Genomic DNA, 20,931 nt, shown 5'->3' on the forward strand with positions numbered 1-20,931 from the left:
ATCATGCAATAATATATTAAGTCTAGATTGCTTAACCTCATTAGTCCCCTCATAAGTTATACAAAGTCTATCCCATATGTCCTTTCCACTCTTGCAAGTACAAACCCGCATGTAGTCTTCTGATTTAAGAGCACAAAAGAAACTATTCAAGCATTTGGCATTTAGTTGTGTTAAGTCACTTTCTTCTACTGGCTAGTCCACAAAAAGTATTTCAACTCTAACTCCGTCAACTAGTCTAGTTGGTTTTATATACCATTCCTGAACTAAGATTCATATACGGTAATCAAGTGACTGTAAAAATGTAGACATGAATGTTTTCCAAAAATCAAAAGGAATATGGTCGAACAACAGAGGTCTAGTTATAGAGTAACCCTCATGTGTATTTTGGTTTCCAAATGTAGCCATCTATGTTAATAAAAAAGTTGTCTAAACTTATGATTTTGAAACAAAGCTCTAATATCACTTGTTGAAACTTGTTCAATATGAATTAGGTTGTTATACCTAAGCTTATGTCCCAGCTGCTAACCAAGAGGGGGGTGGGTGAATTGGTAATTAAAAATTATCCCTCTTTTTGAATTTCTTAAACCAAGAATAACTTTAGTGAATTTTTGTAGAAAATGATTTTCAACCACAAATTAAAAAGTAAATACAAAAGCAGCGGAAAATAAAATGACACAAGATTTATAGTGGTTCGGTCAAACATGACCTACATCCAGTCCCCGGAGGCACCCTCTGAGTATTGCACTAATACCACTAGTAACTCTCCTTTTGCACCCACAACAAGGCAGAGAAGCCTTTACAAAAACTCTCTTCCACCACTACCCAGTGCGGTAGAGAACTATCGTCCTTTTACACTCTCCAAGTGTTGGCAGAGAACCGTTCGTCCTTTCACACTCTCCCAGTGTAGGAAGAGAACCCTTCATCCTTTCACACTCTTCAAGTGTAGGCAGAGAAATTTTCAGCTGTACACACTCTCCAAGTGTAGGCAGAGAACACTTTGGCGCTCACACACTCCAAGTGTCGGTAGAGAACCGGATCTCCTTGATATATCTTCTCACAAGAAATCTAGAAAGATGAGAGAAAAGAATGAAGTAATCACAAATCATAATTGGAGATTCTTATCTTTGAGTACCAAGTGAATCCTTCGCGCTTTAGTAGTAAGAATCCTCCTTCAAACACTCTCTCACACTCTCTCCTTCACTCTATCTTCAGTTAACACAAAGATTAGTAGGCAAAAAGATTACAAGACTATTTTAAGTGGACTTTATATAGGAAAGATACAAAAAATCATCCAAAAACTGCTAACTTTCAAGTCTGTGCACAGTCAATCATCCCGAACGATCATCTGATCATCTCGTATGAATAGTGTTAAATCAGTTGCATACGAACCCAATGTATATTGGTACGAACTGACTTCATGCTCAATCTTTATCCCGTATGAAATATGTTCATCCAGGGATGAACATTTATATCAAGGGTTCATTCTAATGAAATTATAGGACGGACCCAAACTTGTTGTGGATCTGTTTTCATGGTTTATGATTTAGATGTTAGCAAACACTATTATTTTTCTACGATAGTCTTATTTACTAACATTTCAGGTCCACACGATCAGACTGCAATTTGGAACCAGCTCAAGATTGGGTAGACTAGGTCTGAGTCAGTTTGTACACTTTTTCCTTTCTTGAGTCTATTGTATTTGGTGTGGCTTCTAATGTTTTGTAACTTGGAAGATTTTTTGTTACTCCCTAAAGATTTCTATTTTTGGTAACATCGTTCAGGACGATATTTATATCGTCCGGGATGATCTGTCTAAAAGCAAAAACCCTAATTAGGGTATCCTCATTAAAGCAGCCGTCATTTTGCCAAACACATCGTCCTAGATGATTTTGTATCAGCCAGGATGATGGGCTCAAATCAGAAAGAATTTGCCTCCAAATCTAATTAGAAATAAACTATTTTTGGACATCGTCCAGGTGGATCGTCCAAGACAATAAAATATCATCCAGGACGATCTAGGTCAATTTTTTTAATTTTTCTCTGGAATTTAAGGAAAGCAATTATGACTTGATTTCATGATCAAATCGGCCTGGACGATCGCCAAATTGTCTTGGACGATGTGCTGGATGATTGGACACCGGATAGCTATTTTTCAAGGCGATGTTCCATGATTTGTATTGATCATCTAGGATGATATATTATCGTCCTGGACGATATGAACAAACTTCTTCTGATCGTCTCAAATCGTCCAGACTGATTGGGCTTACATTGTACTGATCGTACAGGACGATATGTCTATCGTATTGGACGATAATGTCGGCAACTTGCATTAATGAGCTCATTTTGAGCACTTCTATTTAAGCTTTGTCAAGGCACTTATTAAGTGTCTTTGGCAGCCATTATAGCTTCGTTCTTGTGGGGGAAACTTGAAGAGAGAGCTTGAAAGGGAGTGAGGAAAGGGTGGAGTTTGAGAGAGAGAGAAGATCCTGTGAGGAGGGACTCAAGGGAGTGTGGAGGGGGATCCATACGGTTGCTCCGGCAAGCTCGCACCTGAATACCGTCAGATTCAAGGCTTGTCTCGAAGGAAGTTCACCAAAGAAGAAGATCTCTTTGGTGTCAAAGGACCTGGCGACTCCGCAGCACCGGGGAAGGTGGAAGTGATTTTGTAAGGGCTTCTCAGCCTAGTTGTGGGGACTAAAGGAGAGACACTTGTTTTAGTGTAATACTTGGAGGGTGCCTCCAAGGAGTGGACGTAGGTCAAGGTTTGACCAAACCACATAAATCTGGTGAGGTCCCAAACTTTCATGGAATAGAGGACATCATCCTGGGACGAACGTGAATGTTCGTCTGGACGAATAGTTCAAGTCATGTATCCAGTGAACTTCATCCAGAGATGAGTAGGATGGATCGTCTGGACGATTAGTGTAATTCAAGTATCCAGAGGACTTCGTCCTGGGACGAATGGTACTCTTCCTCTGGATGAATAGTTCAAAGTGAAAATCCAGAGAGCATCATCCAGGGAAGAATATGGAAATTCGTCTCGACAATTAGGACATAGAAAAAATTTCTCACTTCCTGTTTGTTCCATTGCTCTTCCGAGGGGATAACTGACCTGATCATCCCGTACGAACTTTGTTCGTCCCGTACGATCACTATAATTTTTTAAAGATCTCCCCAAGTGTGTGTGCTAAGCTACTCAATTACAATCATACCTCAAACTCAATATAATGAAAATACAAACTTTAATTTACAAACTATCCCATGCTGAATTTTATTTGAAGTCTTCATTAGTCTGGAGTTCGATTATCCTGAAATATTAGTCCACACAAGAGAAAAAATAATTCTTCCAAAAAATATTAGGAGAATATAATACTTAAATACGAACTTCATATGTGGTTTATTCCAACAGTTTAAAAATGGCTAGAAAACCACAAGAAAATTGCCAAATAGTCAAAAAATTGATCTAAACTACTAGAAATTGCAGCTATTAATGGGAGATTTTCCTGAAGTGGGTGCAGTTGGAGTTAAATGGGTATGTAAGAATAAATTAAATGAAAATATATCAAAAGTTAGAAATAAAGCTAGGTTGGTAGCTAAGGAGTATAATCAAATAGAATGAATACTTTTTAAGGAAACCTTTGCCCTCATACCTAGACTAGATGTTATAAGAATGTTGTAAGCATTTGCATGATTTAAAGGATTCAAATTACATCAAATGGATGTTAAAATGCCTATCTAAATGGAATAATTAAAAAAGATGTCTATGAATAATAACCCCTAGATATCAATCATGTTAATAAGCCCCTGATTTGACCTGGTTGACCAAGTCAATCATGGTTGATCAGATCAACCATAAACTCTATTTATAATCAATTTAACTTTAAATCAAGTCTGAATCCATTCAAAACTTTTTGGCCATTCTTCCTAGTGATTTAGAATTGATTGAGAAATTTCGCCCAGTTAATAGTTAACTTGGTCAACTAGACCAGTCTTGATTAAACTAGGTCAAATTACACTTTAAACTTGTATTTAACCTAGTCAATTTCTCACATACTTCAATTCAATGAGTTTGACCTAGTCAACCTATTAGATATGGTCAAACTTGTCTGATTTGGATTAAACCACTCTAACTAATCAAATCAATTCTTTTAATATGTCAAACTCATCCCAACACTTAATATAAAAGCATATGAGCCTATCATGAGATAAATCATGGTGAATTGACCAAGTCAACACCTTACATCAAGTCAAACCCCTTTTCTATCCTCTTGTGGCTTGGATTTATTGTCTTTAGCCCTCTTTACCCCAACTATATAGCTTATTCACTTTCCAAAGTCACCCCACCAGTCAATTCAGCTAGTTGACAAGTCAAAATTATACATTTGTTTGAGCTTTGAATAGTCAAATCTCCTTTACATCATTAACCTCTCTATTCAAATGCAAGGTTCCCCCATTTAAATCATCTTGGAAACCATCTCATCAGCCTCCAATAGCCATTTGAACTCCACTCTAATTATTTTGTCTGAGTTAACTCTGAGCTAAAGCCTTCTTAAATGGTAAAACATAGCAACCCGATATCTTGGTCAAGCTCAGCCTCATCTAGCTAACCTAAACCACCATAACCCCTATCTATACCTTATCCTGACTCAACCTAACCCGTGGTTCAACCCTAACAAAGCATAGTGGTCCCCCATATAGTAACAAGCTCTTCCATCCCTCCATTTTTTTATGACAAATTATATGAGGATAGCTTACAAGCTCATCCATGCTTACTGCTTTCAAAATGATTAAGTAAATGAGGTATATTCTAAACCCCATATTATTGCAAATCAAGAGCCAAGCATTATGATTTTGATAATAATAAACATTATTGCTCTTTGACTACTGCCATTCATGCATATTTATTTTATGTGCCCAACTCACTAATCTTTCAGGCCCAGAAGTTCACATAGAAAGTCGAACAGTTCAAGATTAGGTATACTAGGATTAAGTTAATCTGTAATTTTTATTTCAATGCAGTTTTTTACATTTTCCTGAGTCAAATGTATCTTGGTGGATCATAAAGCTAAGTAACCTTGCACACACATAATCAGGGGAAGAAATTTGGTGAATTAGAGTTTTTAAATCGTACAAGACAATTCTCATATCATCCTGGACGATCAGTCAAAAATAAAAACTCTAATTAGAGCATCTAGGTCATATAAACTTACTTAAGCAGATCATTTTGGATGATGCGCTCATTTACCAAACTAATTTATGTAAGGCTTTATATTTAGAATTTTATTCTAATCATACAGGACGATCTTATATCATCCTGGAAAATGCATTATAGTTATGCCTAAATTAATCAGATGATTAAGGAAAGCAATTAAGGTTAGATTAATCAATCATATCATCCTAGACGATTATAGGATCATCCTATACGATATGCATGAAAACCTTAGTTCTCCTGGATGTCCCAAACTATTTGTTGGATGTTCAGTTATAACTCTTCATCATCCAGATGTTTCTCCTGGATGACCAGAACTATTTGCTAGATTATAATCACTAATTTTGAACAAATTTTCAAGACAATTCAAGCATCATCCTAAGATGATCAGTTATATTTCTTCATCATCCAATATGTATCTCCTGGATGTCCATAACTATCTACTGGATGATATGTATAATTTTAAACTAATCATATAGAACAATATCCACATCATCCTAGACAATCAGAATAATCAATGTGTTCTAATCTTCAGCACACTTAGATCGTCTTGGTTGGAAGGGATAAATTACACTAATTGTACAGAATGATCTTTCAATTATCCTGGATAATCTTTGATGGCAAGTTAAAATTAGGAAAAATTTTGAGGCCTTCTTTATAAGATCTCTTATTTGTTAATGAAAAAATCTTTTGTTATTGTCCTGACATGAGAGAGCTTAGAGAACTAGAGGGAGAGCTTGGGAGAGAGAGAGAGAGGATCTTGTGAGGGGAAGTTTGTGAGGTGTTCACAAAGGTTGCTCCAAGAAAGGATTTGAGCTGTCTTCTCCAATTATTATCCCTAGTTTTTTGTTGGCTCTAGAGAGGTCTTCTTCAACACTATATCAAGGTTCTATACCTGCTTCAGCAGGAAGAAAAAGGAGTCCAGATTCTCTACCTCATCGAGCTCGATGAAAAGAGTTTTTAAAGGCTTCTCCACCTTACTATGGGAGCAAAGGAGAGTCACTGTATTTTAGTGCAATACTTGGAGGAGAGGCTCCGAGGAGTGGATGTAGGTCAAGTTGATCGAACCACTATAAAATTTGGTGTATTCTTTCTGTTTTTATTCCTGCACTTTATTTTTTGCATTTTTCTATGGTTGATTGTATGGTTAAAATTTTTTATTCATTTTGTTTATTACTTCTGAATAAAGGTTTAATCTTGTTTATTTTAAAATATTCAAAAAGGTTTCAAAAATATTTTTGATTTTTGTTTAAGAATTTTAAAACTACCAATTCATCCCCCCCCCCCCGCTCAGTGTCCCTTGGGCTACTTCATAACCCCCCCCCCCCCCCCCCTCTTAGTTAGCCTTGGGCTAATTCATAAGGGCTTAAAAATCCTAACGAACTTTCAAGTGATATCTGAAAGGGATTCATAAAATCAAGTTTTTAAAAGCTTTTGAATTTTGATCCATGGCTAACTTTGGTAACCGGAACACCGCGGAAAGGTATTCAATTACTTGACCACCTTTATTTAACAATATACCTTTTAATTTTTGAAAAACTCGCATGTCCATATTTTTATAATATACAGATTATCGCATGTGGATGCTTGTAAAAGAATGTTATTCTACACAAACACATGAATTAAATAGCATCTAAATTGAACTTTTGATGATAGAGATCTAGCACAACTTAATGCAAAATGTTTGAACTGCCTTTTTTATGCATTGAAATCTGAAGATTACATGCATGTCTCAACTTGTGATACTGGTAAAGAAATAGAGGATAAATTATGTATAACATATGAAGGCACCAGTGAAGTTAAGTAATCTAGGTTAAATATTTTATTTCATGACTATGAACTTTTTTACATGAAACCTAGTTAGTCAATAACTGAAATATAAACTAGGATTACACAGATAGTAACATCCCTACATGCCTAAGGAAGAGAACTAACAAACTATCAAAAAGTAAACATAATTTTGTGATGTTTACCTTCTTCCTTTGATGCTAAGATTACTACTATAATTGAGTCCAAGGATTTGAATACTCATTATATAAATAACTTACTTGGATCACTCATTTCTTATGAGCAAGGAGTGAACAAATGATAACTTAATGTAGGGAAGAAAAAGAAGGAGAAAATTATAGCCTTAAAGTCTAATGACACAGATATTGATTAATCTTATTCTGAAAGTGATGATGTTCCTTAATTACTAGGAAGTTCAAAAGCTTTTTAATAAAAAACAAAAGCACCATCAGAAATGAAATAAATGTAAGAATAGAAAGAACTTTAAAGGTTCTTTTGATGTGATTTGCTTTGAATGCAGAAAGTCAGGACATGAAAAAGCTGATTGTCCTACACTTAAACCTCACCCAAGCAAGAAAAAGTGTGAAGAATAACCTAAGTTCAAGAAGGATAAGAGAAAGATCAAAAAGGCTTTTAGGGCAGATTCTGCATCTGACTCCTTTAAAACTAAAGCTGAAGAGGAGAAAACCTACTTGTATTTGATGGAGGATAATCATCTTTGTCACTCTGACCAATAAGAGGTATGTGAATTAACATATGATCAACAGCTTGATGTTTTTTGAGAAAATTAATTCATCTTATAAAAGTTTAAAAAATTGTAAGCTAGCTTGAAATTGGAATTTCTAAACTTACAAAAAGAGCATGAAGTTTAGATTAAAGATCATTTTACACTTAATAACAAACACATGACATTATTAGATGAATTTGATTCTTTGAACAAAAAGTTTTCTAAATTGACTGATGAGCTTGACCCCCTAAAAAATTTACATGGAAATTGCATATAAGGACTTAAATTCTCTTGCAACTGATTTCAAAGAAAATAAAAAACCACCCATAATACTACAATTTCATAATCTATCATTCAAGCTTAGGAAGATGCACTATAACACAAGTAGATTAGTAAACCCTTTTCCTGGTGTTAGATGTTTTTCATGTGGCATGCTATGACATACTTCCTATATATGCATTATTTATCGTAGAACACATTTGGTGTGGAGGTTCAAATTGCATAATTAATAACATAACACACATTCATTATAATTTTTTTTTCCATAAGAAGGGACCCAAAGCTACTTAGGTTCCTAAATCTAATATTTGATGATTTTATAAGTGTACTCTCATAAAAGACTTCATGAAAGCGTATCATACCTGGACAGCAGATGCTTATGCCATATGATTTTCGAATCAATTCATTTCGTTGGAAGCTAGGACTGGAGGCAAGATCACTCTTGGAGACAACACCACAAAGAAAGTGATGGGTGCAAGTATAATTAAAAACTCTAAAAACCTTTTAATTGAAAATATTTTACTTATTTATGGCTTGAAACATAACTTGCTCAGCATTAGTCAGCTCTGTAATAAAGGCTATAGCATAATTTTTTTGTCAAACATATGCATAATAAGCTTTAATAATAATACTATTTTGCAGGAAAAGATGATCAACAATGTTTACATGCTTGATTTAAATAATATTGAATGTTCTACTTCTTTTTACTTAAAAATTATTGCTGATGAGTCTTGATTGTGGCATAGGAGATTTTGTCATGTTAGCATGAAAACTCTTAGAAAATAATCCAAAAATACTTAGTAACAGGAATCCCCAAGCTTAAATTCACTAAGGACCACCTGTGTGATGCCTAATAATTAGGGAAATAAGTCAAATCTTCATTCCATTCCATTAAGAATATTTAGCACCTCTAATCCTTTAGAAGTCCTTCACATGGATTTATTTGGACCCATTAGCACTAGAAGCTTAGAGGGAAAATTGGATGCGGTACGGTAGAATAGATCTCTAAAAGGTCTTTGGATTTGTAATAGTCGATGCCTACTCAAGGTTCACTTGGATTAGAATTCTATCTCATATTATTAGATATTCTAATTTTGATTTTATAGGGTTTATGGTGGATAGAAAGAGCACTTCTAGAACTTATCAATTCATAGGACAGTCCTTAGTCTCCTTGTCCAGTAGAAAATAAACTTTATTACACTTTCTTCTGCTAAAGCTGAGTAAATTACCTTAGAAAGTTGTGTGTCTCAAGTCCTTTAGTTGAAACAACAAATTCTAAATTTAGGATTATTTATAGGCTCAATTTCAATCCTATGTGATAACACCATAGTCATCTACTTCTCTAAAAATCCTATCCAAATTTCAGGGAATAAACACATTGATATGAGGCATCACTTTATTAGGGACCATGTTACTAAAGGAGATATTGAGTTACACCATATAGTAACTGAAAATCAACTGGCTGTCATCTTTACTAAACCACTGGCCTTTGGCACATTCAGCATCTTAAGGACCAGATTGGATGTGATTGACATAAATGCATGAACCTGATGAATAATGAACTCTGAACATTATATTTTTTTTCTTTTATTTTTGTTTTATGATATTTCTTTTTCTCTTATTTTCTGATCTTTCTTTAATTTTTGTCATTTATTATACTTTTGCTTAGATTGTTAATTTTTGGTTATTTATTGTTGGTTTTCGTGTTTTCATTTCTTATGTCATTGTTTTTTCTTTTAGTTTTTCTTTTAGTCACTATTGAATTGATATTTTATGCCTCATTTTTACTTTTGAAATTTTGTAATCATTGATTAACATCCCTAAATTAGTTAAAGGGAGAAATACCGTTGATTATTTCCCTTATACTGACTCTTTTTGGAGGTGTAATTTTCATTTCTAAATAAAAGTCTATCTCAAATTAATAATTGGAGTTTGTAATTATGATCTTTTCTATCTTATTACAAGAATCCATCTTATTTTAATAATGTTCAAAGTCATTAAAACACTTTCTAGCTTTCTTAATCTTGTTATTGCATTTATTTTATGAATTTGATTCTATTTTATGGTTTACTCTTCCTTATATTAGAGAGTGGATTTTTCTTCTCTAATATATAAAGATATTCTCACAATTGAGAATATTTAAAAGTTTCAAAAGGGGGCTAATTTGCAAAAAAGATAAGTGGCATAAAATGAGCCCAAAAGAAAAATTGAAAAGATGCACAATTGTCGTAATAAAAATTGAAAGATATATAAAGTGTATCCAAAATCAAAAGATGAATAATGTGCGTCAACCAATTTTACAAGAGGCACAAAATGAGCCAACATGAAAGCAAGATATTATCTCTTTTAAACCTTTATATCTTAGAAGAATACCTATGAAATTTGATCTTTTTAAAGACTTCATTTCGAAACTAATGATTGTGACTAATTATTTTGTTATATTATTCTATGAGATATTTTCCTAAAATAAAGTTTTGAACGAATTACTTTTCCTTATGTGATTGCTCTTTTTTCAGTAAGATCTTTATTTTCAGATGATGGTTTGCCTTATAAGAAGTCTGAGCTAGGGTTATAAGATCGGTTGTTCTACAATTTTTTTTTAGATTTTAACGATGTTAACTCATTTCTTACAAATTTTTAATTCAATCACATGGAAAGTTTATCATATTCTTGATTTAATAAAAAAATATTTTTTATTCTTTTTATCATTTTTGTCATCTTTTTATTATTTTATATTTGATTTTTACTAATTTTTTATGTTTTAGGGTCTCTTCTGATCACCTCCTTCCATCATCAAAATCTTTAATTTTTTATCACATCATCCAAAATGATATTCATATCGTCCTAAACGATATCATCAAATCACCCTTCATTCCAATCTAACAGCTAATCTAACTCAATTATTTGAGATAATCCTGGATAATCCACATCATTCTGGATGATCTAATCAAATTCTGCTCAATTATTTGTGATTGTCCTCGATGATACATCTGTTCATCCCGGATGGTCCACATGGCAAAAATAGTTACATTTTTTAAGCTCGGCCTGTATGATCTATTATTATCAATCTTCCTAGATGATCCAGCTAATCATCCTAGATGACCCATTTTGTTAATGGTCATCCGGTATGACTTCTCAGGATGATTTTCTGTATCTAATCATCATGGATGATGTCTGATAATCTTGGACGATGTGACTACCTTTTGACCAATCGTCCTAGACATCATAAATTTGCCTGATTGTCCTGGATGTTCCTGTGATCGTCCTGGATGATGTTGTTGATTCTTTATAAATGTTAGATTTCAAAGAGTTTTCTCACCCTCACAACCTCAATTTCTTCTTTGCTCTCACTCATACTCTGAAATTCTTATCAATGGCAAGTTGAAAATTATCTAGAATGGCGACCAGTAATTCCTCGGAAGGCGTCTGTTGACCCTCGTTTTACTGAGGCTACTGACCAAGCCACCTATCTTCATTATAAATTTTTTTAGATCACTCTATCGAGGACTGTCAATCCTCAAACACCCACCCACCTAGTACTAGATCTTTTTACTCATACCTCTCTCACCTTCATTTTTACCATAGCCATCCCATTCAAGTCTAAACTCTTTTATGACTTCTTCACTAGCCTTAGGATAAATGTTGCCTATATTGCCCTGTAATCCTATGTCCACAGATGTCCAATAGAGATTACATACCAGGATTTTCATGAACTCCTCCAGCTTTCTACTACTGGAGACAAGCTTCATACCTTGTCTTTAGATCCTAATTTTAGCTGGGCTCCTTTCAACGACCTACTCAGAAACACAAATGTCTCTTACCATGATGGGGCATGTAGCACCTTAGTCAAAGATGCAAGGATAATCCAACATATTCTTCACACCTCAATAATCCCAAAGGTTGGTGATCGTGTCCACATCACTCCCCTCCTTTTAATCCACTTTTTATATAATGGCCCATAGGGAGTTCAATGACGCTGATCTTCTATTTCGATACATTGAGCACCTGACTACTATTAGGGATCCAGGGCATAAAAGAAAGCCAAATCTTGCCTTAGGACACATCATAACTTTTGTCCTGGAAACCAAATACAATCTTTAATATCATGTCCCACCATATTGTTAGCTTGTCTACTACACCAACAACTCTTCCATGTTCTTCATAGCACTCATCTTCATCTAGGGTACCAGGAGGCTGAGGTAGTTGAGGAGGAAGTTGCTCCTACACTTGTTCCTGCACCTATTCTAATCCTCCAGCATTCACATCTAGATCAGTTGGTGGAGCGGTTCGACCAGTGGGAGGCTAGGTTCAACTCTTATGTTGTTGCATAGGAGCGGCAGCATGCGACAGATATTGCTAGATTTGATGTGTATGTTGCACACTACCAGTAGCAATACGACCAAGATATGACCTAGTTTAAGGAGCATTTTGCTTCCATCTCCAATCTCTTTCAGCCACCATCACCACCTCCTTCATCTAATCAAGGCCTTCCGTACTTGTAGACTATTTTTTTCTTGTGATGCTTTTATGTGATATTTTTGTATTATTATTAGTTTCAATTTTATATTTTCTGATTTATAATTCCTTTATGTTTTCTCCTCCTTTTTGTGATTTCAAAAGTGGGAGTAGTGATAGTGTTAGTGTATTAGTATTATTTTGTTGTAATATTTTTTGTTATATTGTTGTTTAGTATATATACCACCTATTTGTTTTTAGTAAAATTTGCATTTTTGTGTTCATACTATTCTTCATTAGTTTATATTTCATTAATCTGCTTGAGTTAAATTTTCTAACAAATATTTGCCATCATCAAAAAGGGGGAGATTTTTGTAAATCTAGATTTAAAGATTATAATTTTGATGATAGAAAGCATTTTTAGTTTTCTGTTTCTCTACTATTGCCATGCCTACTAACATTTTAGGTCCACAAGATCAATTATAAATCAAGCCAGCTCAAAATAGGGTAGATTAGGACTGAGTCAGTTTATAAGTATATTTTAAGTGCTTTTATCTTTTCTTGAGTTAAATATAATAAAGTGGATCTTGATACTAAATAACCTTACACACACAAACACAAAAACTCAGGTGATGAAATTTTGTATGTTTTAGAGTTTTTTATTTTTGATTATATCATCCAAGACGATTCAAAATTGTCATGAATGATCAATTAAAAATAGAAACTCAAATTAGGGTATCCTTGTTAAAATAGATTAATTAAGCAAATCATCCTAAATGATATTAATATTATCTTGGACGATAGGCTAAAATCAGAAAGAATCACCAACTTTTTTAGGTATGTTATTATTTTTAAAAATCATACAGGATGATATATTCATTATAATCATGCATAAATTATTTAGGTGATTAAAGAAAGTAATTAAGGTTTGATTGATCGATCATATCATCCAAGATGATTGATGGATCGTCCGGGATGATAAGTTAAAAAAACCTTAGTTTTCTCCTAAGTCACTTGGACGACCAAAATGATTTGCTTGAGGATCAGCTGAATTTCTTCATCTTCCATAAGTTTCTCTTGGAAGACCAGAATGATGTGCTGGATGATAATCCTTGATTTCAAACTAATCGTACTGGACATTACAAGTATCGTCTAGGACGATATGTTATATTTCTTCATCATCTAATATGTATGTTCTGGACGATTAGAATGATGTGCTGGATGATCTGTATGATTTTAATTTAATCATACAGGATAATGTCCACATCATCCTGGACTATTAGAATAAATAAGGCTTCTAATCATCCACCCTTCCTAGATTGTTTAGGATAAAAGGGCTAAAAATATAATGATCGTACAAGACTATATGTCGATCGTCCTGGACAATCTTTGACAACAATTTGTAAAATAGGGCAAATTTTAAGACCATCTTTATAATATCTCTTATTTATTCAATTGGATATCTTTTATTATTGTCCTGATCCAAGAGAGCTAAGAAAAGGAGAGGGAGAGCTTGGGAGAGAGAGAGGATCTTCTGAGGGGGAGTTTGTGAGAGATTCACAAAGGTTGCTCGAAACAAGGATCCGAGTCATCTTCTCTAGTCATCATCCCTGGTTCCTTAGTGGCTCTGCGAAGGTCATCTTCAGCAATCGATTAAAGTTCTCTGCCTGCTTCAGGAGGAAGCAAAAGGAGGTTGGGTTCTCTACCTCACCGGGGTCGGTGGAATGCAGTTTGTAAAGGCTCAGGCTAGTTCATAAGGGATTAACAATCCTAACGAACTTTTAATATAATGTATATTATCTATATCAACCCAAGGCCTTCCCCCAAGGAAAGGCCTCATTTGTAGTAGACTGCAAATAATAGTTGATTCATTCAAACTGGGCCATGCCCCATAGTTTTTTCCCTTTACAGGGGTTTCCACGTAAAAGCTCTGATGTCTCTTGAGAACACTACACCCTCTCTTTTATTTTCTTGTGTGTTTGATCTTCATACAAAGCTAAGACATTAAATTTTATATTTCTCTACAGCCACGAATAGTCCAATATGCAACAAGTACCACTAGCTGAAACATGAAGAAAAGGCAAAGTAAACACATCATAACCATGAATGGAGCGAACACAACAACCGAAGATAACACAAATGATTCACAAAGAAAGAAAACAATGCTAGCAAGGCCTGTAAAGAACATACCAAGCAGCACAAGGCAAGAACAAAAAAAGAAAGTCAAAAGTGGCAGACCCTAAGATAAAAAACAACCGTCAAGAAAGAAACCGAATATTAAATTTTGTGAATATAAGGTAAACCCAATTTGTACAATCTTAGAAGGCATTTGAAGTTATGAAATTCATTGCCATTATAAATAATTTCAATAACTGGATAACCAGTACCTTTTTTGGCTAACCAGTCAGCACATATGTTTCCATCATAACAAATATGATAATAAGATCATCAAAGTGGGTAAAACGTTTTTTGATTTTCATGACTAAGTAAAACAGAGAAGCATTATGACAATTGTATGCAAAAATTAAATTAACAAATATTAGAGAATCTGACTCAATCAAAATATTATGAATATTATGATATTTGTGTAACTGTAACCCTAATAGAGCCATGGCCTCTGCAATCATAGCCTTACCAGCATAAATGCAATAAGCTAAGGCAAACATCAGAACCCCAAGGTAGTCTCTCACTAAACCCCCACAACCGGCCTCACTGTTATTAATAGCACTATCAATATTAAGTTTGATTTGACCCTCAGATGGTTTGCGCAAGTAAACCACCTTAGAACAGCCATAAATTTTAAGGGTAGAAAAAGAGGTGTGAAAGAATTTAGAGAAATTTTTACTACCTCTAAAATGCTTTGGAAGAATCCACTTGGGGCAGCTTTCTTCCTGCTTCATAAGTAGTTTTTTAGTATAAAAATTTCTCGAATAAGAAATTTTTGTACTACAAAGCTACTTTAAAATTAGTAAGAAAGCTATCTCAAATGAATCCTTAAATACAACTATCCTCTTTTCATTTCAAACATTTTCGCTTAATTTATTTCAATATAATTTAATTTACTAAAACTATTTAAAAATATCTTTTTTATGTATGCAACTTCTCAATACTTATCTGAGGTTATAAATTGACCTATGGAAAAGCATCTAAATAAAATAAAAATATTATTCTGATTATAGTCCTTGTCATTGTGTTTTGGCAAAACTAATAAGTTATTAGCTATTCATTAAATAATGTTAATAGGGTTAGCTGTACGTATCAACATTCAGATATTAATTATAATTAAAAATTAACATGCATGCTTGACTTATTATCACATCACGATGTACTAACTACATGAAAAAAATAAGAAATGTGTAGCAATTAATTCATACATTTGGGATAGCTTTCTTACTATTTTCTAAAACAGTTTTTAAATGCACAGACTTTTTGAAATAATTTTTTTTGTACCAAACACAGAAAAAAAAAAAACTGTAGAATATTGTTTCTTTGCTCCCATTTCTAAACGGGAAAGGCTGTAATTTCTTTTTTTCTATTTTTAAGCTTAATAAAATGGATGTTGAGTGCAACAAATAGAAAGAGATTTTTCATTTTATAGAAAAATTCTACTAAAACTTTTAATTTATGTTAACGCAAAGATAATGCAATAGATATAATACTAAGACATTTAGAGAAGAGATAAATAGGAGAGAAATAAGAATGCATGAGTACATAAAATTGTGTCTTATGGAGAAACTGAGTGATAATGCCTAAACAGAAAATAAGAGAAAATATAATAACTGTGTAACCTATCTGAAGATCCGACCTGGTTTAAGAAGCCATTGGCCTGCCTTGTAAAATCTTTCTTCTTTTAGGGCTCTATAAAATGAAGGTTTTCATAAGTTCTCTTTTTTTATTTTTTTCTTGCTTCCAGCTTACAAATAATCTAGGGCTTCATGCCTAGATAGCTTTTATTATTTGGAGAGGATATTCTAATTAACTTAATTTCAATAGATATTTTTTATTTTGCTTCCATAGTTGTTGTATGTTGCTTCTTCATTTTAATTCTTCTATGTTTTTATTTATTTATTTCATTAAAGTAATATTTTTCAATGCCCTGTCAAATATTTCTAACTTTGTTGAAGAGTGGTAAATTGATGAACAAAAAAATTGATTCTTTTATGCAATTGCTGCAGCAACTTGTTCATTTAAATAAATTTTGCTATTTTGGACTAATGCTACATGTCATCATCACTATCATCATTATTAATTATCATCATAATCATCAAAATAAAGATGTGGAAGAAATTTATTCATCACTATGATATTCCATTTATAAAATAATATCATCATTAATTTAAAAAAAAAATTGTGTTATTTTTATTTAATTGAAGATCGCATAATTTTATGCACCATAAAGGCAACTACATGCCTTTACATAGTTTAGGGATCTAAAGAAAAAAGTTTTTCCCAACCATCAATTGTCAAGCAATGGAGATAAGTTGCAACCCAAGACGATGTATTAAACTCACCACAAACATATAGTCAACATTATATTCCATCACATGTGGATCTGTATATTACTTACTATTAAACTAGTAAACCTTCCTTTTATAAATTTTTTTTTTCATTAAAAAATTTTTATTTATTGTGTTTAGTTGTTTTTATAATTTTGTATATGTCTGTGCTACCTTCTAATAATTAAGATTTTATGATCTGGTGATAATATTATTTTGAGATTTCATTATAAGTATCATAATAATATTACAAAGTATATATATATATTTTTTTTTAGCTGAAACCTGCCAGAGGGGCCTACGCGTTAATAGAGGTAAAAATTACAAGGTCCTTAAAAGGGTTCTCAAACTCACGACCGCTCAAAGAGCTACAAAAATCAGAAGAAAAGAAAAACCTACGAGCTCGAGAACCCTGCTATAAAACAATACAAAGCAACATAAGAACATGCTATGGTGCTTAAGCGAAAGCACCCAAAAAAAGGGAGTTAACAACAAAAAATAACCAAAATGCTCCCCAAAGCAGTCATCCGCAAAGATCTGACAATCCCACGCCCAAACAGGATCCTGCACACCCAAAAAATAAACCAAAGACTGCAAAAGTAAAGTAAAAGAAATGACAAACCTAAATAAAGTAATAAAAATCCTCCAAAAAGGATACAGGCAAAAATGAAGTAACCAGTCCTGAAACAAGAGAAACACAACAGTTAGTAAATTATATAAGCAAGCAATAGACCACATAAACTCAAGCCAAATGCTCCAGCCAACGGTCAGAGAAAAATAACGAGGAGAGCTGAAGGATATAGACCCGAAACACCAACCCATACAGATACAACCAAAAGGCGCCACACCCAGAATAGGGAAGAGAAGACTGTAAACGACATCCAAGCACCACCCAGCAACAGAAAAAGGAAGATAAAACCAAAACCCAAACGACCAATTAATCATTGACATAAGGCAACCCCAGACAGTCCAGAATATGCATACCCTTAACATTAGACGGAAGCAGGTGAAAATCCAAATCCATAACATAGTTCAAAACACAACCAATGCTAGCCAAACCAGCAGCTGACGCATTGGCCATAGCAGGAATAATGGAAAAGATATAATTAAGCAAGTTAAGGTACACTCTAATCTCCATAGAAGAAAAATTATAAACATCTAAGTTCCTGATCATCCTGAAATCAAAATCATATTCCAAAATAACATCAGTAAGGTTCAAATTGATGAACAATTGTAAACTGTGAAGCACCCCAGCCAAGACAGCCCTGGAGAAAAACCCCCAACCAACAGGCCCAGCAAAAGCACAAATGAAAGAACCATTATGATCCCTAAGAACACCCCCAAAACCAAAATAATTACCCAACTTAGTACCCGAAACATTCAGCTTAACAGAAGAAGAAGAGGTCTTCTCCCAGGTAATGCATCTAGAATTACGAATGGAAAAATCAACCATTAAATTAATGCCCAACTTGAGGGCAACAAAATTAACAGTAAAAAAACTTTTAACCGAAATAAGATGGACAGAATACAAGGCAACCACTTTATCCTTTATGTTATGAATAATCCTCATAAAATTCATCTGCACCCCGTTAAAACGGGACTCATTCCGGGCTAACCAGATAAACCAAAGAATCAAACAGGGAATGACATTATGAATATGCCCTTTAGTATTAACCAACCAGCAATCCAAAATAGAATATAAAGAAGCATTAGAAGAGAAAAAATTGAACTAAAACAAATCCTCAAAATATAACCAAACCTTAACAGCAACCGGACCTGAAATAAAGACATGGTGTATATTGTCAATATGGTAGCAGCATTGACATTTAGAAGGTAAGAAAAACCCTTTTTTCCTCAAGTTATCATCAGTAGAAACCAGCTTATGAAGAAATCTCCAGATAAAAACCGAAACACTAGAGGGAATAGACTTATGCCATATTAAGTTAAAAAATTTAGTCGGAGCCTTATTGATTCTGAAGCAATGCCAAGCTTCCTTAACCGAAAATTTACCATCCTTAGAAAGAGAAAAAAGCAACACATCTTTAGAGTAAATGTTTAAAGGAATTTTTAAAATAAGCTGAATTATACTATCAGGGAGAATGTCAGAAAGTTTCTCAACATCCCAACCATGCCCAGCAAAAAAATGGTTAACTTTAACATTTGAAGTAGAAACATAATTTAATAAGGAGTCAATGGGCTGACCATTAATCCAGCAGTCTTGCCAAAAGAAAATGATGCCATAACCAAGCCCCCAAGCCAAAAGGGCTCAACCTTCCACTTAACCGAGCAAAAACATTTCCAAACTTTAGAATTACCAACAGTGTAGCCACAAAGAGAATGATGCCTCCTCCCATAATACTTAATAGTCATGGAATTAGCCCAAAGGCAGTCATTGTTCCTGAGCTTAAACCAAAACTTATAAGAGAAGGAGACAGCCAAATCCATCATCGTTTTATAGCCCAAAGCCCCCTCATCCACAGACGCACAACACTTATTATAAGAAGACCAATGGATCTTGGAAATGTTAGAACAGCCTTTCCAAAAAAAATTATTGATAATTCTTTCAATCCTCTAACAAACAGTATTTATAGGAAAAAGTTTGAAAATAGTATACAGGAATAAAACAAAGAACACTTTTTATAAGAGTTAAACGCCCACCAAAACTTAAGAAGTTAGAATCCCAAGAAAATAATTTGTTATGAACAACAGAAATTAAATCATCAAATAAAAAAGACCTCTTCTTGCCCTTAAATAAAGGAATACCCAATTACTTCAGAGGTAAAGAACCCTGAGAAAAACCAGTAATGTTCTGAATCTCCACGGCCCGAGCCGCAGAAACATTCTTACCAATAATAAAGCAGCTCTTAGATTTGTTAAAGGATAAACCACTGACAGACTCAAAATGCTCGAACAAACTCATAATTTTACCAACCATATTACTGCTAGCATTAGAAAATACAATAAAATCATCCGCAAAGCAAAGATGGGAAATATTAATATCACCTAAAGGATGAAAATAAAGGTTAGAACAATTTTTAAAGGTGTCCTCCAAAGCCCTGGAAAGGTAATCCACGACAAGGATAAAGAGGGCAGGGGAGAGAGGATCCCCCTGACGCAACCCATGAGACGACATAAAAAAATCATGACTCTTACCATTAACAAGAATAGAAAAGTAAGTAGATTCAATGCAAGCTTTAATGAGACTGATGAAAGCAACATCAAAACCAAAAAGACTCAAAATCTTATAAATAAAATTCCAATTAATATTGTCATAAGCCTTCGAAATATCAAGTTTCATGATCATGTTGCCACCACGACACTTAACATCAAGATCATTACAAAATTCTTGCGCCAACAGGATATTATCAGAGATAGATCTACCTTTAACAAAACCCATCTGGTACGGAGAAATGAGCTTAGGCTAAAGAACAGTTAAACGATTCATAAGAATTTTATAAAGCACTTTATAAAAGACAGTACACAAGCTAATGGGTCTAAAATCATTCCAAGTATTAACAGAATTATTCTTAGGAAGAAGCACAACAGAAGTGGAAGAAAAGAATTTAGGAATAATAGAACCCTTAAAGAAGTCATTAACAGCATTAAGCAAATCCATGGAAATAATATGCCAAGTTTTTTGAAAAAACTTAGTAGTGTAACCATCAGGACCCGCCACAGAAATAGAATCCATACCAAATAAGACAACTTTAAGCTCCTCCAAGGAAGGAGGAATAGATAGCAAAGCATTATCCTAACTTGAAACCAAATGAGGAATAAAGGCCGGGTTAGGAGCACTAATGGGAATAAAGGTTTTGATAAGATGAGTTTGAAAAAAAATTAACAGCAAGGGAAGAAATCTCCCCATAATCCTCAGACATAGTCCCATCATCTTTAGCAATTTTATGAATGAAATTAGAAGACCGTCTCTTATTAACAAAGTATGAAAATAATTAGTGTTCTTATCACCATCAACCAAA

General features: G+C 33.8%; 1 protein-coding gene across 1 annotated transcript; it reads right to left on the minus strand.

Moving 5' to 3' along the window:
• Positions 1–17,349: 17,349 nt before the first annotated feature.
• Positions 17,350–19,399, minus strand: LOC110116747. Its single transcript, XM_020850445.1, has 6 exons — positions 19,157–19,399; positions 18,714–18,730; positions 17,939–18,378; positions 17,613–17,635; positions 17,458–17,518; positions 17,350–17,366 (listed from the first exon to the last, which is right to left on the minus strand). The coding sequence occupies exons 1-6, from the start codon at positions 19,397–19,399 to the stop codon at positions 17,350–17,352; spliced, it is 801 nt and encodes a 266-aa protein (XP_020706104.1).
• Between the last annotated feature and the right edge of the window lie 1,532 nt (positions 19,400–20,931).

Source organism: Dendrobium catenatum, unplaced genomic scaffold, assembly GCF_001605985.2.
Source record: "Dendrobium catenatum unplaced genomic scaffold, ASM160598v2 fragScaff_scaffold_1024, whole genome shotgun sequence".
NCBI lineage: Eukaryota > Viridiplantae > Streptophyta > Magnoliopsida > Asparagales > Orchidaceae > Dendrobium > Dendrobium catenatum.

Bases quoted from the DNA above. Each gene is read 5' to 3' on its own strand.
- LOC110116747 (XM_020850445.1), bottom strand. From the start codon at position 19,399: ATGGATTTGGCTGTCTCCTTCTCTTATAAGTTTTGGTTTAAGCTCAGG. The intron at 17,636-17,938 runs GTATGCATATTC...CTCTTGTTTCAG, and splicing joins GCTTCCGTCTAATGTTAAGG to GACTGGTTACTTCATTTTTG. The intron at 17,519-17,612 runs GTATCCTTTTTG...TTGGGTGTGCAG, and splicing joins TGGTTACTTCATTTTTGCCT to GATCCTGTTTGGGCGTGGGA.